At 30.2% G+C, this 17995-nt stretch overlaps 3 protein-coding genes across 3 annotated transcripts; 2 read left to right on the plus strand and 1 right to left on the minus strand.

Moving 5' to 3' along the window:
* Positions 1 to 1807: 1807 nt before the first annotated feature.
* Phum_PHUM216980 (ubiquitin-protein ligase E3 component N-recognin-2, putative) lies at positions 1808 to 7635 on the plus strand (the record flags this gene model as incomplete). The annotated part of the gene is made up of 6 exons (XM_002425674.1): positions 1808 to 2164; positions 2250 to 2450; positions 2542 to 2772; positions 2862 to 3684; positions 3785 to 4200; positions 4303 to 7635. The coding sequence occupies 6 exons, from the start codon at positions 1808 to 1810 to the stop codon at positions 7633 to 7635; spliced, it is 5361 nt and encodes a 1786-aa protein (XP_002425719.1).
* An 842-nt stretch (positions 7636 to 8477) lies between these two features.
* On the minus strand, positions 8478 to 11443 carry Phum_PHUM216990 (heat shock protein 75 kDa, putative; the record flags this gene model as incomplete). The annotated part of the gene is made up of 12 exons (XM_002425675.1): positions 8478 to 8652; positions 8750 to 8978; positions 9066 to 9378; positions 9454 to 9729; positions 9808 to 10100; positions 10189 to 10298; positions 10374 to 10546; positions 10631 to 10702; positions 10780 to 10923; positions 10997 to 11079; positions 11164 to 11268; positions 11347 to 11443. 12 exons carry the CDS (start codon positions 11441 to 11443, stop codon positions 8478 to 8480), a joined length of 2070 nt encoding a protein of 689 aa, XP_002425720.1.
* Positions 11444 to 11650: 207 nt separating this feature from the next.
* On the plus strand, positions 11651 to 12477 carry Phum_PHUM217000 (uncharacterized protein; the record flags this gene model as incomplete). Its single annotated transcript, XM_002425676.1, has 3 exons — positions 11651 to 11735; positions 11807 to 12156; positions 12451 to 12477. The coding sequence occupies 3 exons, from the start codon at positions 11651 to 11653 to the stop codon at positions 12475 to 12477; spliced, it is 462 nt and encodes a 153-aa protein (XP_002425721.1).
* Positions 12478 to 17995: the final 5518 nt, after the last annotated feature.

Genomic DNA, 17995 nt, shown 5'->3' on the forward strand with positions numbered 1-17995 from the left:
TAAATAAATTTTTTATTAATTTTTTGAAACTTGTCACAGTATTTAAAAAAAATTATTAGCTTTTGCTACCATATTGTTCTTGTATTTTTTCTAACATTAATTCCAACCTGCCTTTCATTGATGGCCTTTTCAGTCGATTATTTTTAAATAATTTTTTATACCTCATTGCTTTTTTTTCCTTGTAGGCTTTTAATGCTTCCTCTCTTTTTTGTCTGTCTAATTCTTTTTCCATTTTTTTCCTATTTTTCTCTTCTTGAATTTGATTATATTTACATTGTGCTTTTCTAAGTAAACTATCAGACTTATGTTCTGTGGCTAAATTATTATTATTATTATTATTCGATTCTGATTTATTCGAATTAAAATGAGATTTTTGAAATTTTTTATTATACTTTTTCAATGCTTGTTTTTTTTTAATACTTTCCCATTTAAGAACTGAAAAAAAAAAAACAATTTGTATACATTTTTAAAATATTAAATTACACAACCATTTTGTAAAAAAAATTATAATTATTTACAATTCAATATGATAATTTTCTAAAATGTAAAATCATTATTCATTTAACCATCGTGTTAAAAATTTGCGTACCATTGAAAATCAAGGCTCATTTTAATTGTTTAAGGAAAATATATATTTAATTTTAAAATAATTACCTTTTGCCTTGTTATTGTATTTTAAATCACGCCATTTTTTTTTATTAAACGATTTTTTTTTATCAACTCCATCGTCACTATCATTAATATTTTTTTTATTACCGTTTAATAATGTACTCATACTGTGTAAAAATAAATCGTGTTAATATTTTTTATTTATTTAAAATAAAAAAATTAAATTAAAATTAAAAATATATGTAAATATATCTGAGTTAGTTAAAAAAAAAAAAAAATTAAATTGGCTGCACTGCATCATTTCAGCTGTTTTTTTTAGGTTTCTGCTAATTTAAAATAAAAATTTAAGAAATCGAATCGCATAAGTCAATTTTGTATTTGTAAAGTGTTATTATTGTACTTTAAACATGTTAAAATGATGAAGGACAAATAAAATGTTATTAAAAATAAATCAAAAGTTTGTAAATAAAATTTATTATTAGTTATAAAAATTTTCATTTCTGGACGTAGTTATTTGGTGAATGTGTCAATAAGACGTCATTTCAGTTAAGCCATTTTGAAATTTAGAAATTAAAGGAAATTTTTTTTTTTTTTTTTTTTTTGTTATTAATAATTTTATCGTGAGTATATAGTTTTTATTAACGTGTGTGTTTTTCTAATAAATTTAATCGATTAACGTATTATTTTTATATTTCGTTTATTACATTTCGATTGTTATATTTACTTCCCATTACGCTCAAGGCCATGTATTATAATCTTTTGTCTTATGTGTGTAGGAAGTGAGATCATCAAAATTCATTTTCTGACTGTATTTACCTGTTTACCTCTTTAAATATAATTGTTGTCATTGTGTATTTTTACAAAAAAAATTAAATTGACCCATATAAAAAAAGAAATTAATTTTTTATCACGACTTTTTGTGAATAAAATTAAAATAATAAATAAATATTCGGGTACGGTAAAGATTCAAGATTGGCTTTTTTAAAATGCATCGTAAATAACTAACTATTAGTGCAATTAGAAATTAAATTATTTTCAATTAGGTGTGTTGCCTTTATTGTAGCATATGTTTTAATTACATGTACGTGATTAATTCAATTATTTAAATAATAATAAGGAAAAAAAATAAAAAATAACGTACAATTTTTTCTTTTTCCTTATTATTTCAGGTCAAATTTAGTTAAATTTTTTATTGAAAATGGATGAAAAAGCTGAAAGAAGTCATTTAAGTTTTATAGATGATGGTGAAATGGATATTCCTCTTGCTCATTTGCCAAAATATACTGAATCACCTAAAAATGTGATTGATATTTGGTTAGAAAAAATGAATAAAGGAATTTTAACTCCTGCTAATTTTAAAGATCATTGGAGAATATGGGTGCCAAAATTTTACGCATTAGAACCCGGATCCGAATGGAATATGGAAAATGATAAATCTAATTGCGAATTGATTGATAATTTAGAAATGTTTATTGCCAATGGTGATTTTCAAGAAGTCATGAAAAGAATTAATAATGTTAATCAATCATCATCAGTTTGTGGAAAAGTTTTTAAGGTGCTCGATATTTTAATTAATAATGTAATCCATCCATCTGTTACATAACATTATAAAAAAATTTTTAAAACATTTATCTTTTTAGATACACGAACCTTTATATACCTGCAGAGAATGTGGTATGGATTCAACTTGTGTTTTATGCGTTACATGTTTTAAAAATTCAGCTCATAGAAATCACAATTACAAAATGGCGTCAGGCATGGGAGGCGGGTGTTGCGATTGTGGAGATGTTGAAGCGTGGAAAAAAGATCCTTTCTGTGATATTCACTTTACTGGTAGTCAGGTTAGTTAAATTCCCTATAAATCTAGTGTATAATTCTTTTTATAATTTCATTTATTGTTTCAAAATCAAAAATGGTAAATTTTACTCGTAGTTAAAAAATGATATTCAAAAAAATTTTCCGCTCGATATGTTAGAAAGATGTAAGATCACTTTTACCGGAATTTTGAAATATGCTTATCAAGTTTTAACATTAGAGCATTCACCTGGATTACCACATGATTTGAGGTTAAAAGAAGCAGAACAAGATCCCTTTAGTTTTTCCGATAGCCCAGATGTTTATTGTACCGTTTTATATAATGATGAAATTCATACATTTGAACAGGTATCGATTAGTTTTACCATGTAATAATGGCCGATTTAAAAAAAATTGAAGTTTGTTTTAATTCTTTATAATTTTTATGTATATTTTAGGTTATCAATAGTTTAGTTAAAATTGTAAAATGCTCTCAAAGAGATGCCACAGAATATGTTACAAATATAGATAGGGAAGGGAGAGCTGTGGTCAAATGCACATCTTTTCAACAATGTCAAGAATTAAAAACCGATATAGAACGTTTTACTTCAAAACACGGGGGTCATCCGTTAAAAGTTGAAGTTGTACATACGCACGTAATAGCTCACCAAGTGTTTGCCATGAAACTTTTACGATGGCTACAAAAAACACTTTTAACTTGTGAAAATTTTAGACAAATATTTACCCAAGTTGCGCTAACACCCATTCCCCCGGATCCCTCGATCGTCGAAGGAATTCTTTTGAGGGATTCGAAATTGTGGAAATCGGCGAGAAGTCATTGGCATAGATTATTTATATCCGGAATGCTTATGGAATACAACAGTAAAAAAGCGTTGGCAAAAGTTTTTACCAAGAATTACGGTACGGTGATAAAAGACTTTATCAACGATGATCACGATCATTCGTTTTCAATAGCCAGTTTATCCGTTCAAATATTCACGACTCCGACTCTAACGCATCATTTAATAGCCGAAGAAGAAGTTTTATTTATATTGTTTCACACTTTCATGTCGGAGTGCTCGAGGAAATTTAATAAAAATGGAAAGTTGCAATTCGATAGAAATGTTTCTAATCAAAGTTTTAAAAGAGCACAATATATTTTGTACGATTTGAAATATTTATTCAGTTCCGTGCCGACAGAATCTCAATGGACGGACAATCTTAGACGAGGTTTTCTTCAAGGTTTCTCGTCATTTTTAAATCTTTTAACTTGCATGCAAGGTAAGGGAAAATAAAAGTAGTTTTGTATATAACTTCCTATATTTAAAATCTATTCCGATTGCTTTAATAAATACAATTTCTTTTTTTTTTTTTTTTAAAGGAATGGATTCTGTGACGCGTCAAGTTATACAACACATGGAATTCGAACCGGTATGGGAAGCAGCTTTTCAACTTCACATCAAGTTGTCTTTAGTTATTACTCTCATTATAAAATGGTGTGGCTCCGACAAAGTAGTATTAATAAAAGCTTTCCGTGCAACATTAAACAAATTAAACGAGTGCAAGCTCGAAGGAACTCAAACGAATGAAGTTCGAGAATTAGCAGATCATAGTGCGACTTGCATTCAATTCGATGTAGCCACTCAACCGGTGTCCATACATTTACCATTATCGAGATTTTTGGCCGGATTATATTTGCATTTAGGAAAATATAATTTGACGTTTAATAGCCCAGAATTTCAAGCCACTGTTAAACCGTCCCCCGAGCAAATTATTGAACCGATTTTAAGAACTCAGGTAAAAAAAAACTACGTAAAAATGTTTTTTAAATTTTGTAAATTTAAATATTATGTTTTGTTATGTAAAAAAAAAAATTTACTTTTGCGTAATTTAATTTAGGTTATGATTGCTCAAGTGCATTCTGCTATGTGGAGAAGAAATGGTTACTCTCTGTTAAATCAATTATATCTTTATCATAGCGTGCGATGCAGAACGGAAATGTTGGATCGCGATGTTGTTATGCTTCAAATGGGTGCCACGTTAATTCAAAGCGACGAATTTTTAATTCATCTCTTAAATAAATTTAATTTATTAAATTGGGCGGATCCAGATTTCGAAGAGAATTCGCTAAAAAATCGGGAAGACGATAGCATGCATCAAACGATAAGTCTCGTCGAAGAATTTCTAGGGCTTCTTATAGTTATTTTAGGGGAAAGAACGGTGCCCGGAGTGGGAAAAGTAACGTGCGATGATCAAATTAAAAAGCAAATAGTTCAACAATTATGTATAAAACCAATGGCGCATTCTGAATTGAATAAAACTTTGCCCGATGACGTAAACCTCGAAACCGGTTTGGAAAAAGTTATTGATGAAGTGGCAGTTTTTAAAAAACCGGTTCAAGGCTCGGGGAAAGGTGTTTACGAATTGAAACCTGAATTATACGATCAATATAACATGTACTTTTACCATTACACAAAAGAAGAACTTTCTAAATCGGAAGAAGAACAAAGGAAAAGGCGGAAAACGGCCAAGGAATTGGAGTGTTGTCCGCCTCCGAAACTTCCGCTTTTAACCGAAGCTTTCCACACGCTACCTAATTTATTTCAATGCGACGTCATGTTTTACATTATTCAAACCGTTCTTAAACGTTGTTTAAATTTAAGAGCGAGAAGTTTTTCCGAGCATCAGTTGCAAAAAGTCCTGCATTTAATTGGTTATGCCTTGCAGGAAGAAGAGTCTAAAGAATATCCATACCTGATGTTTGCAGAAAAATCAATGAAATGGAATATAGAAAAATTATTAGAAGACCTACTGCCTAGCGCTCGAGTAGAAGCTCATAGAGATATGTTAACTTGGACCTTGAATAAATTTAAGCAAGTGAAGGCGACTAGGGAAAATGTAGAAGGATCCGTGCCGATGTGTACGTCAACCGATGTTCCGAACGAAAGTTCTGGAAAAGACAGCAAAGAATGGAGAGCGAAAATGGCGGCGGAAAAAAGAGCGAAAATCCTTGCTCAAATGGCGGCCATGCAAAAAAGCTTCATGCAAGAAAATGCAAAATTGTTTGAAAATACAATTTCCTACCCCGAGAAATCGGGCGAGCGAGTATCAATGATGGATTACAGTGAAAGTGATGAAAAAGATCCCGTGGCTTTGGGACCCAATCAAACTTCGAAATTTCTTTGCGAAAAAACATTCACTTGCATTCTATGTCAGGAAGACACTGCTGTTTCCGTCGAAGGCTCGGCCTTGGTTTCGCCGGCATTCATTCAAAAATCAACCGTACACGCGAATAGTCGAGTCGGAATGGAAAAACCCGACGAAGTTTTAGCCAAACCTCTTTTTCTTCCGACTAATTTTCGTCCTCAGCCTCACACTAGGATTTGTAGTCACGTGATGCATAGCTCTTGTTGGAGGAAATATTTCGATATAGTTTTAGCAAAGGAAAATAGGCGTCCTTACCGTTTGAGACAGCCCATGGGTTTTGACATTGAGAAAAAAGAATTTTTTTGTCCTTTGTGCGAATGTTTGAGTAACGCCGTTCTTCCTATACTTCCACCCTTGGGAACGATCAAACCGACCACTCCCATCTCGGAAGTTACTTTCGAAGAATACGTCGAAGGTTTGATGGTGGCATTGAAACACAAGAGCAGACAACAAACATCGACTAATTCTCCAATGAATTTCGCATCGGACGAAGTCGAAGATGAATATTTCGGTAACAGTTTACTTCGCATAAGCCTTTTGGACAAGGTTCAAAGCGAAATGGGCGAAGGATCCGGATCGAGGTTTTCGGAGCTTTTCCCTCAGGATGATCCTCCCAAATTATCACAATCTCTCGTAGACATGATTTTATTTTTTGCAAATGCAACGTACGCGAAAGGTTTAAACGTCATTCCGTCTATAAATAATTTTTTCGTACCGATAATGGCGTGGAACACTTGTTACTACACGATTTTATCAACCGAAAGCCTTTTGGCAGATCAGGATAAGCCACTCATGGGTGCATTGTCAAGTCGTCAGAAAGACTGTTTGGAAAACTTGACTCGATTTGCCGGAGTTTTGGGAGTCGTTTGGGAGAAAGCATACGACATAAGCAATCACGCGCTGTTTTTGCTGTCGATGATCTTGAAAAACAATTCCAAGGTTCTGGCTCTCCCCTGCATACTCGATTGGGATTCTTTCGGTCTTTTGGTACCTTTAACCCTTTCTCTACCGAATTTATTTTGTAATAACGCGGCCGGAAACGTTCCCACGGGAGGGATTTTAGAATTGTACACGTTGAAACTTGTATTTTTATCTCACGTAACGAAAATCCTTTTGATCACCGAGTTCGGCGGGGGGGAAATGGAAAACGACGATTTTGAAAATACGACAAATCTATCGTTGCACGAATCGGAAATTGTTTTAGGCGTGCTTTCGAGCATAAAAAAAGCTTGCAATTACGATTTGTCAGACGTTTGGGAATTGAATGCGGATCACGTGTGGGAAACGGTGAAAAGAGCCTCGCTGCCATTTTTACGTTGCTGTGCATTATTTTATCACTTTTTAACCGACGTACCGTATCCGGTTTGTTTAACGGAATTGGGTGGAGACACGTACGAAGAATTATGTAAATATTTAAGTTTACCACTGACGGTAACGGAATTGTTTGAATCTCCCAAATACAAGGACTTGATAACGATATGGTTGACTCACGAAAGAGTGCCCGGATGCCTGTCGTCGAAAAGTTTCGTGAGTCTGCCCAAAGCCATAAACGGCCTAGTGAATTTACCGAGAGACTACAGCGAATTGATAAACATGGTATCGACATTTACGTGTCCGAACAGCGATAGGGACGACACGAGAAATCCGACGATGTGTCTCGTTTGCGGAGAAATGTTGTGCTCCCAAAGTTATTGCTGTCAACAGGAATTGAATAACATATCGGTGGGAGCGTGCACATTTCACGCTCACCGATGCGGAGCAAATTGCGGAATATTTTTAAGGGTTCGAGAATGCGAAATATTATTGTTGGCCACGCCGAACAGAGGTTGTTTCTTGCCCGCGCCCTATCTCGACAGGTACGGAGAAGCGGATCCAGGTTTGAGCAGGGGTAATCCTCTAACTCTGAGTCAAGAACAATATAAAAAATTGAGATTTCTTTGGCTGAGTCACGGTATTTACGAGAAAATAGCAAGAGCGACGGATTCGAGCAATAACGTGGTGGCAACGCAATGGCAAAATTTGTAATTCTAAAATACATATATTTGTAAATTTTTTTTTTTTTTTTAATTTTCTCTTGTATAAAAAAAAAAAAAAAAAAAAACACAAAAACAACAAAAAACATACAAAAAAAAGGAAAAAGAAAGAAAGAAAGAAAGAAAAAAAAAAAAAATTTTTTTACGATTTGAAAACCGAGAAATAGTTTGTTTGTTTTTTTCTTCTTTTTTCATTATATATATATAATAAAAATAATAAAAGCTAGTCAAGTTTACATTTGAATATTAAAGTAGATGAAACAAACAAAAGTTTTAATTGATTTTAATGAGTGGAAAACAATCACGATTATTTTCATTTTTCTTCTGCAATATTTTAAAAAAAATAAAAAAATAAAAAAAAATAACACGAGTGTAAATGATGTCATACATTTTATACAAATCGTTCATGTTTGTTTGTTTGTTTGAATTCATTTTTTTGGTTGTTAATTAATATACGCAACAAACACATACAGAAAAACAAAAAAATGAGGCTGCAATCAAAAGATTTAAAAATTTTTTTTTTCTGAGGCAGTATTAATGAAATAATTTGATTATTAATTACAAATAATAATAATAATAATAATAATAAAGTGAATGGCATTTTTTTCTTTTGTAATTTATTTTATTTAAAAAAAAAAAAAAAAAACAGTTTTATATTCCATCGATATAATAATAATAATATCATCTTTTTCCTTTTTTTTAACTGAAAACTTGTTTCGGTAAAGTAAAGACATTTCTTATAATAAGGAATGTTTTTCTATCATATTTCGAATAATAATAATAAATAATTAATGGACGAGGAAATAATAATAATAATAATAATAATAATTAAAATTAATGAATTTCCAAAGCTTGAGTTAATAATTCGTTCATGTCCGTTAATATTATTCTAGGATCTTCCAACAATCCGGCTGATACCATTGCATTGCTAAACAATTGTTTTGCCACCAAATCCGCCAATTTCGGATTAGAATTTTTTAATTTGCATAATTTTTTTATTATTGGATGCCTGAAACAGAATTTTTTTTTTTTTTTTTAAATAACTTGAATTCGAATTTAAATTAAAAAAGAAAAAAAAGGTGGGTGGGGGGGGGATGAAAACAAACTTTGGATTGATTTCCAATTGTGGTTTTAATAATGCATATTTGCTTTCTTCTGATATTGCTGTTGCTTGCTGCCTGAGAAATTGACGTGCTGATGCCATTTCTTCGACTGTTACCACACACGGATGAGCTTGTAAACGATTTGTCGTTTTAACAGAATGTATTTTACCAGCAAGTGTGCTTTTCAACCAATTTTTCAAATTATCAATCTCTCCTTTTATTATGTCCGAACCTGTAAAAAAAAATCACGCGCCGCCATTTTAATCTATCTAACAAAAAAAAAAAACCCAGGTAGGTAGTAGTAAAGGTAAAACAAAACCTAAATCCGTCGCATCCGAACTCTTATCATCCCTCATTTCTTTTTCCAATGACACTAATCTACATTTTCCAAATTCTCTCAAATGCATGAAAACTAATTCGTCGTAAGGTTCGTAACAAAATAAAACGTCGATGTTTTGCTTTTTTAAACTTTCAAAATATGGCGAAGATTCTGCCAATTCTCTGCTGGGTGCTGCCAAATAATAAATATCTTTCCTGTTGTCTTTTATATTTTCAACGTATTCCGTCAGTGTTTTTTTTACACCCGGAGGACTCGTGGAAAATTCAAATTTTAACAGTTTAGCTATTTCTTCCTATAAATAAATATAAATTTAAATTTTTTTTTCTTTCTCTTATAACCAATTGGGGTTGTTACCACCACCACCCACTTTTTCTAAAACATCATGCGTTGTGACGATTCCTTCTTTTATAAATAAACCATAATCCTGATGAAATTTTTCATATTCTTCCGGTTCTTTGACGAGTTTCTCTTGCAAAAATTTCAACACTTTCGTCGTTAAAATGTACCTGAGTTTGGCAATAAGAGCGCTATTTTGTAAAAGTTCTCGACTTAAATTTAAAGGTATATCCTCGGAATCGACAACTCCTTTAACAAATCTAAGCCATTTTGGTAAAATATTTTCCGCTCTACTTTTTATTAAAACCTACGAAAAGAAAGTAAAAGGATAAAATTTAAAGATAAAATTTTTAAGATGAAATACATGCGATGAATAAGAAATTACTTTTTTAGTATAGAGAGAAACTCCTAAATCTGCATCTCGAGACAATTCAAATAATCCAGGTTTACCATCTGGAAAATATAAAAGAGCTCGAATCATCATGGGTGAATCCGTTTTATAATGTAACGTAAATCTTGGACGATCGTATGTGTTTCCAATATATCTGAAAAATTCATCATGTTGTTCTTTTGTAACCTCTTTGGCATCTTTCAACCAAAGAGGTTGTATCGTGTTGACTTGTTTTCCATTAACAAATATTGGACTTCCGACAAAGTTGCTATATTTCTGTATGACATCTACAGCACAAAAAAAAGAAAATGAATATGTTAAATTTGGAAATAATGTGCAACTAATTTAAAAGAATATAAAATTTTTTCCTCTTACTCTTGACTGTATTTTCATCGGAAAATTCTCTGCAATCGATTTTGAGGTGAATTATTATTTTTGTACCTTCTTGTACGCCTTCCGCTTCTTGAATATCATATGTTCCACTCCTGATTGATGATATATATTTATATGAGAAAGTGTAATTTCATTAAAAGGGATGTAGTTTTAAATGAAATTATTACCCATCAGTAGACCATTTGTATCCTACAGAATTTTCCTTATGAGATTTGGTATAAACTTCGACTTTTTCTGCGACCATAAAACTGCTGTAAAAACCTACACCAAATTGTCCAATTATTGATGACACATCAGATGATGTTGATGGTCCTTTTTCTTTTAATTTTTCTATAAAAGACTAAAAAGGGAATTTTATAATTAAAAATTAGTCAAATTTACTTGATTTGTTTTAAAACATTAATTTTTTTTTTTCTCCAAAAACCTTAGATCCTGATCTTGCTATGGTACCTAAATTTGATACTAATTCTTCTTTGGTCATTCCTATACCTGTATCCTGAAAAACAAAAGTTTGGATAGAATATAATTTGATTACACAAATAAAAATAATGATGATTTTATTTTCATGTATACCTGAATTGTTATAATACGATTTTGTTTATCTGTACCGATATGAATTTCTAATGGTGTGTCAAAAGATTTTCCTTCAGAAAGTGATGTGTACCTTAACTTTTCTAATGCATCACTTGCATTCGATATTAATTCTCTAATAAAAACCTTAAATCAATAAAGTAACATGAAAATTTGTCGAGGATGGAAAAACAAATTTACAAAAAAAAAGAAAAATTACTTCTTTATCGGAATATAAAGACTTTGCTACAATATCTAACAACATTTTTGTTTCTGCTTTGAACTCATGTGTATTTTTATCCCCTAAAAAAAAAAAAAAAAAATAATTTTTTAAAATAAATGTCAAAAAAATTGTTTATGTTATCGCGCAGAATTACAATAATTTACCGGTAGTTTTTTCTGTGTCTTTAATAATTGAATGAAAATCATTTTCAACATCTTTTGTAGCTTGAGATTCTTGACTGAAATAACATGATTGTATTCCTCCCAATCCTAAAAAGTTATGATGTGATTTAATTTTTATAAAATTTTTAATAGTTTTTTTACAAAACAAATTTAATAATAACTTACTAGATACAGTTTCTATAGGAGAAATATTTTGAAATGCTCTGTTGTAAAAAATTAGTTTTGATTGCCTTCCAATTCTTAAAAAATTTCTAAGAGCCATTATAATAAAAAATGATTTAAGTTTTTTTTTTTTTTTTCTTTTTTTTATTCGGCTCGTTAAATAAAGTTTTGAGGTTAAATAAAAAAAAAAAAAAAAAAAAAAAAATTTCGATTCTCGAAATGCCGGAAAATCGAAATAATAATTTAATCGGTAGTAAAGTGCTGCCACTACAATGAAACAAAATGATAGCGTCTTAATAGTGAACTAATGAGAAATAAGTTTGAGGAGGAAGTAGCGTTATTAGATCACTTCAAGTGCACGCGCCGGTTGCCAGGGATGTGCGATGAGATCAGTGACCACGAAGACTTGGACTTTTCGATCTGGAATACAAATCGCTAAGTGTTTGTGTGTGCAATTTCACAGTGGATCACGGAGGCGGCTGTGTCGACGCCGGAGGACTATTGCCTCCCGGTGGCAAACCTCAACACCTTGCCGCCCCCGGGGTTTTGCCCCAACAAATGGGGGAGGTTTTAACTCCGAGAAAACAAGCAGTTGTTGATCGTCTTCGTAGAAGAATAGAAAATTATAGGAGAAGGCAAACTGATTTTATGCCTAGATTCGATCAAACGTTTAATGGTCTTTGCGAACAAAACATACAAGAAACTCTTTTATTAAAGCAAAAGTTTTTAGAAAACAAAGCTAAACGTACGGCCAAAAAGCAGGATAAAAAACAATCAGAAATACCAAACAACATTCAAAACAATCTTCTTGCTGTAAGTGTTTTTATATTTTTTTTTTGTTTTTTTTTTTCTTCTTTTAACTGTCACATAATAATTAAATAATTATCGTTTGAATAACTGTCATTTGCGAAAATGTTTTCATTGAAAAGTCAAACTTTGACATTCCTATGGAGGAACTAACTAACAATCACTGCGCAAAGGTGAATTTAAAAAAAATGACGGTTATAAAAATGTTTTTTTTAAATTTTATTTTATTTTATTTTAAATGTTATATATATTTAACTTAATATTTATGGGATGAATTAAAAATTAAACAACATTTTAAAGGCATCTGTTCATACTATTGAAGTGTGATACATTTTGTTTGTGTTTAGTCTCTTGTATTTATTTATTTCCAAGTCATCAAAATATCTCTTAAAGTTTGGTTATTTAATTTCTTCTTTTTTTTTAACTTGATGATAACTTTAAATCATCATCATCATCATCTTCATAGATAGATTTACCAATCAAATAAAAAAAAAATTATTTAAAATTTCACATCGTTCGATTGTATTTTGTGTTGTGTTGACTGTTTGAAATGTTCGATTGAGTTTTTCCTTTATATAAATTTTGTTTTTGTCGCACATTAAGTTTCTCATTAGTTTTTCCAACCGAAAGAAAAAACAATTATAGGTTTATTTGTACTTTTTTGTCCATTGGGAAAATGTTTTTTGAGGTTAAGTTTCTTTCTTACATATCTCTCTCATCATTTCATTCTGCTCGTTTCGTTTAATATTAGTTATTCAAATTGAGTGTGATACTGTCGAATGAAATCAGTAAAATGAATAAATATAAGTAGTTAATTTCTCATAATGTTGTGTAAGAAAAGACTTGTACAGTTGTGTATTGTGCTAAATCATTTGTTATGTAAAATACAACTAACCTCGAATCTATAACCTTTCTTTCTTTCTTTCCTTCGAATAATTTTTATTCATGAGTAAAAAAATATTAATAAATTTATTTTGATTAAATTATAATTTTTTTGCAACTGAGTGTTTTTAACACATAATTGTTTAAAATAGAAAAAAAAAATCTCTCTGTGAAGGTTTGTTTATTTTGTTTTTCTCACACAACCAGTTTCGTCAAATGATTTAAAATCATATTGAATTTTTTTTAAAATGGGGATTATTACATGGATATGTGCAATATGAAAAATATCTGGTTATTGCACATTAAGATTTATTAATAAAATTTTTATTTGGTATGAAAATAATCAAATTAGTTTATATTTAGATGGATATTTACAATGAATGTTCGATTAACAAGCAATTATGCAATTTTTTTTTTCCCTTTAGCAAGGAAATCGAGTAATTTCATCTGTTATGAATTATTGTTAAGTCATTATCGTTTACAAATGTATTATTAGGGAAATGATGGTTTTAAATAAAAAAGCAAATTTTTTTATTACTTTTATTTTAATGAAAAATCACATCATGAAAGTTAATCTTTCATTTCATTCGAATTCATTTTAAATAGTACTATTAGTGGTTATGTGCGCTTTAGTGCGAGTAGTTTACATGTTTCGATTAATAACAATTTGAAACAAAAAAATGATGAATTAGTCGAAATGTTCTTTCTTGAAGCATTTTCTTTAGTATTGTTGTTGTTGTTGTTGTTTTTATAATGGATTATGAGCAATGTTAAAAAAAAAAAAAAAATTTGAAGAAATTTGAGCATCAATCGAGTATTTTATTTGTTTGCATTTACATGATGTAAAATTTTAATTATTTAACGATTAAGGATAAGGTAAATCTTTCGCATTGTTTGTTCCAATCATGTAGTAATCAGGTACTAATAAGAATTTTTTTTAAGGTTGCAGGCACTAATAAGAATGTTTTTTATATTAAAAAACGTTTTTATATGATTCTATTCTCAATAAGTAATTTATAAATATGGTTGAACCTCTTCTACATCAATCTCATGTGTTTGTCATGATTTGGAGTTTGTTTGAATGTAATAAATTCTAAAAGTTTTTTGTTGTTGAAGTACTAGCTGTGGAAACTCTTGAATCGTTTAGAATAATTTTAATTTAAATTTTTTTTTTTTTTGCAAATGAAACGAATTAAAATCCGTTGATAAAAACTAACAAAACAATATTAATAATAACAATGTTGAAAAATATTTGAAATAAAAATTTGATGTTTTTCAATTGAATAGTACAAGACGTAGTCGAGTGGCATGCATGTGCCAGACACAGGATCAAACAAAAAAATTTCATTCTTCATTACACAATCGTCAATATTCTGTCATTTTCTTACATTTTTTTTCGTACGTGTTTTAATATCATAGGATAAGTTGTGAGACGCATAACGATTTAACGTAATTACAAAATGGGTTTTCTTACGTTGAAACGACGATCCGTGTGTGTGTGTGTGTGTGATCGCGCAGGGAGTTCTATTTAGTAGTTTTTTTTTTTTATATATGAAAAGAGAAACGAAACGAAAATGAATTGCGTTACAAAAAGTCTACTTTTGGACACAATCAACAACACAAAAACAATCGCAATCGAGTTTGCCCCCCTTTTTTTTTTTTTAAAAAAAAAAAAAAAAAAAAATTTTACTTTATTAATTTAATTTATTTTCCTTCTTCTTCTTCTTCTTCTTTCGTAACGAATGGCGGGCGGCGCGGGCGGTCGGGGAAAAAAGTAAAATTTTTAATAATTTTTGCAGGGAATTTTTTTCCCCCCTCTTACAAATCTCTTCCACCATTTTGATAAACCTTTTAATGGTATTTGTGAGAGTGAGAAGTTTTACCTTTATTACGATTGTTTTTTTTTTTTTTTTTTAATAAAAAATTGAAGAGTTTTTTCGCATTTAGTTTAATTTCGTATAATCGTTTTTTTTCAACGTCAACGATGTCTTCTAAGACGTAAGTCATAAAACATATATAATAATATTCGAAAGAAAGAATTTGGAGTTCTTTATTCCATTGCTCGATGTTAAGTTACAGAACAAAACCGTTTATTATTATTATTATTATTATTATTATTATTATTATTATTATTATTATTAGTTTCTGGTAGCATTCTCCTTTGAAAACCGCAAAAAAATTAAATAAAAATAAAAATAAAATAATGATAAGATAATATACAAGGTTATTTTTATAACATTACTCGAGATAAGACCAATTTCTGCTCTTGAAAAAAAAAAAAAATAGAAAACATTAATAAATTCATGAATCCGTTTACGAACGGATCGAGTAAAAATTAAAATGAAATTATTTGACAAAAACAACATGGCGGCGTGTCTGATGATTTTAAATTAAATGAAATTTTAATTTCGCGTCCCCTTAAATTTTTTTTTTAATTACGCGAGGTAAATATATATAAATATTAAATATTAAATATTAGGAAACATTTTTTATTAATAGTGACGATAATAATGATAATAATAATTAAAAAGAATCGATATTTCGGGTTTAAAATCGTTTTATCTTTTTTTCGGTCGGTTTTTTCATTTTGCAAAGGTTGGAGTGAGAGAGAGAGAGAGAGAGAGAGGGTTGCATTTTGTCGAACGTGGTTTTTATCACAACATTTCAAATATTGGCAATTTTGTGTTTTGGTTTCTGAACGCGCACGCGTTTTTATTAACAACCGTTACAATTTAGTCAAATTATTCGATTGTTTTCTTTTTTTTTTTCTGTTTTATTAAACGGATTTAATGCCTCGGAACAATTTAATTTTTTTTTTTCTTATCAAATTATTACGGTAATTTTTTTTTTTTTTTGATGCTTTTAAGCCGTTATATAAATGACGATAAAAAAAAAAAAAAAAAAAGAAAAAAATTAAAATTAAAATTAAAATGTTGTGATTTAAAATAAAAATATTTTCTATCTCTTTCACTGTCTCTCTTTTTAAACTTTTGTAATAATTCATTTTTTTTTTTTTTCATTTTTTTGATGAGGGTTGGGGTTTGTTTGTTTGTTTGTTTGCCTTTCGAGATTAATCGGGACGAGGTTTTTCTCTTTTTTTTTTTTTTTTTTTTCTCTCTAATCAGATTTTTTTAAAAACTGTAAAAGAATACGCGCGTACGTGTATGCACACATACACGTATAAATAATGTTAGTTTGTCAAGGTTATTGTTTGAACTTTTACTGCTTTCTTATTATATTAAGTCATTAGAAAGATAATAATAATAATAATAATAATTTTTAAATAAAACTAATTGAGAAATATCAGGTACGAACGAAGTAAAAAAAAAAAAGTATTTAAAAAGTTTTTTTTTCTTTATCAATGGGAAATAAGGTTTTGTAAATTAAAAACTCTTACGAGTAATTTTATGGGGGGGGGGGAAAGGGGGAAATAATCACATCACCTGTTGCTATTTTAATTATGAAAAATATACCTCCCTTTTGTAATTTTTTTTTTTTTTTTTTTTGTCGTATTTAAACATGTGCAGCTGCTGCCCCCCCTATTATAATAATAATAATAATAATAAAAGAGGAAACCGATGCCGCGCGTGCAGTACTGGACTCCTGTAAGCCCCCTGGCAACAACGCTTAGATCATTACCATCATTGAAAAAAAAAAAAAAAAAAAAAAAAAAAAACGACGACTGACTCGCTATTCGAAAATCGACCGTATTACACTACGAACGTCTTTTCTTTGTTAAATGGCGCAGACTAGTTTGGATAATTTATTTTCATTTTTTTTATTTTATTTTCATTTTTTTCACGCAAATTAAAATAGGTAATAGGAAGAGGAGGAGGAGGAGGAGGGAAAACGTTATAATATTTTCTTTTTTTTTTAAATTGTGAAGGATTGAAAAGAAAATTCCGAAAAATCTCCTTCCGGAAAAAAGGGAGTTTCGTAGTTATGAAAATGTCGATCCTTTTAGCTTGAATTTTTTTTTTTTAAATACTTCTCTTAAGTGGTGGTGGTGAAAATTTTATGAAAATTTTCCCGACGGGAGAGAGAAAATAAAAAACAAGAATTTATTTCCGTGTCCGACGAAAGTCTTGCCGTGACCGAGAAAGAAAAGCGCGTCGATGGTCGCCATTATGGGAAAATTTTAAATTTGGATTAAACGATTTCAAAGGATGGGTTAAAGTCGCGGCGACAGGAGGAAGAGGAGGAAGAAGAAGAAAAGGGAAAAAATATTTAATCGAGTAGAGAAAAATATGAAAATACGAATGGTAGAGGACTCTCGAAAAGGGAATGCAAAAGAGAGAGAGAGAGAAAGAGAAGGAAAAGATGAAACGACGTACGAAAAATGTTAAATTTGATTTGAAGCCAACAAAAAAAAACAGGAAAAAATTTTCAAGTCAAAATGATGAAAATAATGTATTTTCTCTTCTCTCGAAATTGTCGACTTTTGACGGATCGGATTCGCGAAAAAAAAAAAAACGTTCGTCAGAACCCGAACGTATAATACAATTCATCATGTAAGTTGTTGTTGTTGTTGTTTGTCTTTGTTTTGACTCGAGGGAAGAAATACTATCTGGAAACAGCGACAGACGACAACGCAACACACGTTGACAAAACGTGAAACGAAGAAAAAAAGGAAAATTTTATTCGAATCGACAACATCCGGTTCGGAAAAAAGAGATAAAAAATCCTTCGAGTCGGAGATAAATCATCGTTAATCGAACTGCATGAGATCCATCATGAGAAAAACAAATTTTCCGAATTAGTACTTTTCACAAAGTCACCATTCCAAATTTTTGGAAAAATTGTGTGACGGATTTTCTAATGGTGGTGACGTCAGGAAAAAAGGTTCAACGCGAACCTGTTTTGCCGCTGATTTATATTGGATTTCTCGAAAGATTTTGAGTACACGGTTCGGAAATCAATGCAGCATCCATTTCAGGTATACTAATCGGAAATGGTGGAGGTC

This window comes from Pediculus humanus, genomic scaffold, assembly GCF_000006295.1.
Source record: "Pediculus humanus corporis 1103172107562 genomic scaffold, whole genome shotgun sequence".
Taxonomy (NCBI): domain Eukaryota; kingdom Metazoa; phylum Arthropoda; class Insecta; order Psocodea; family Pediculidae; genus Pediculus; species Pediculus humanus.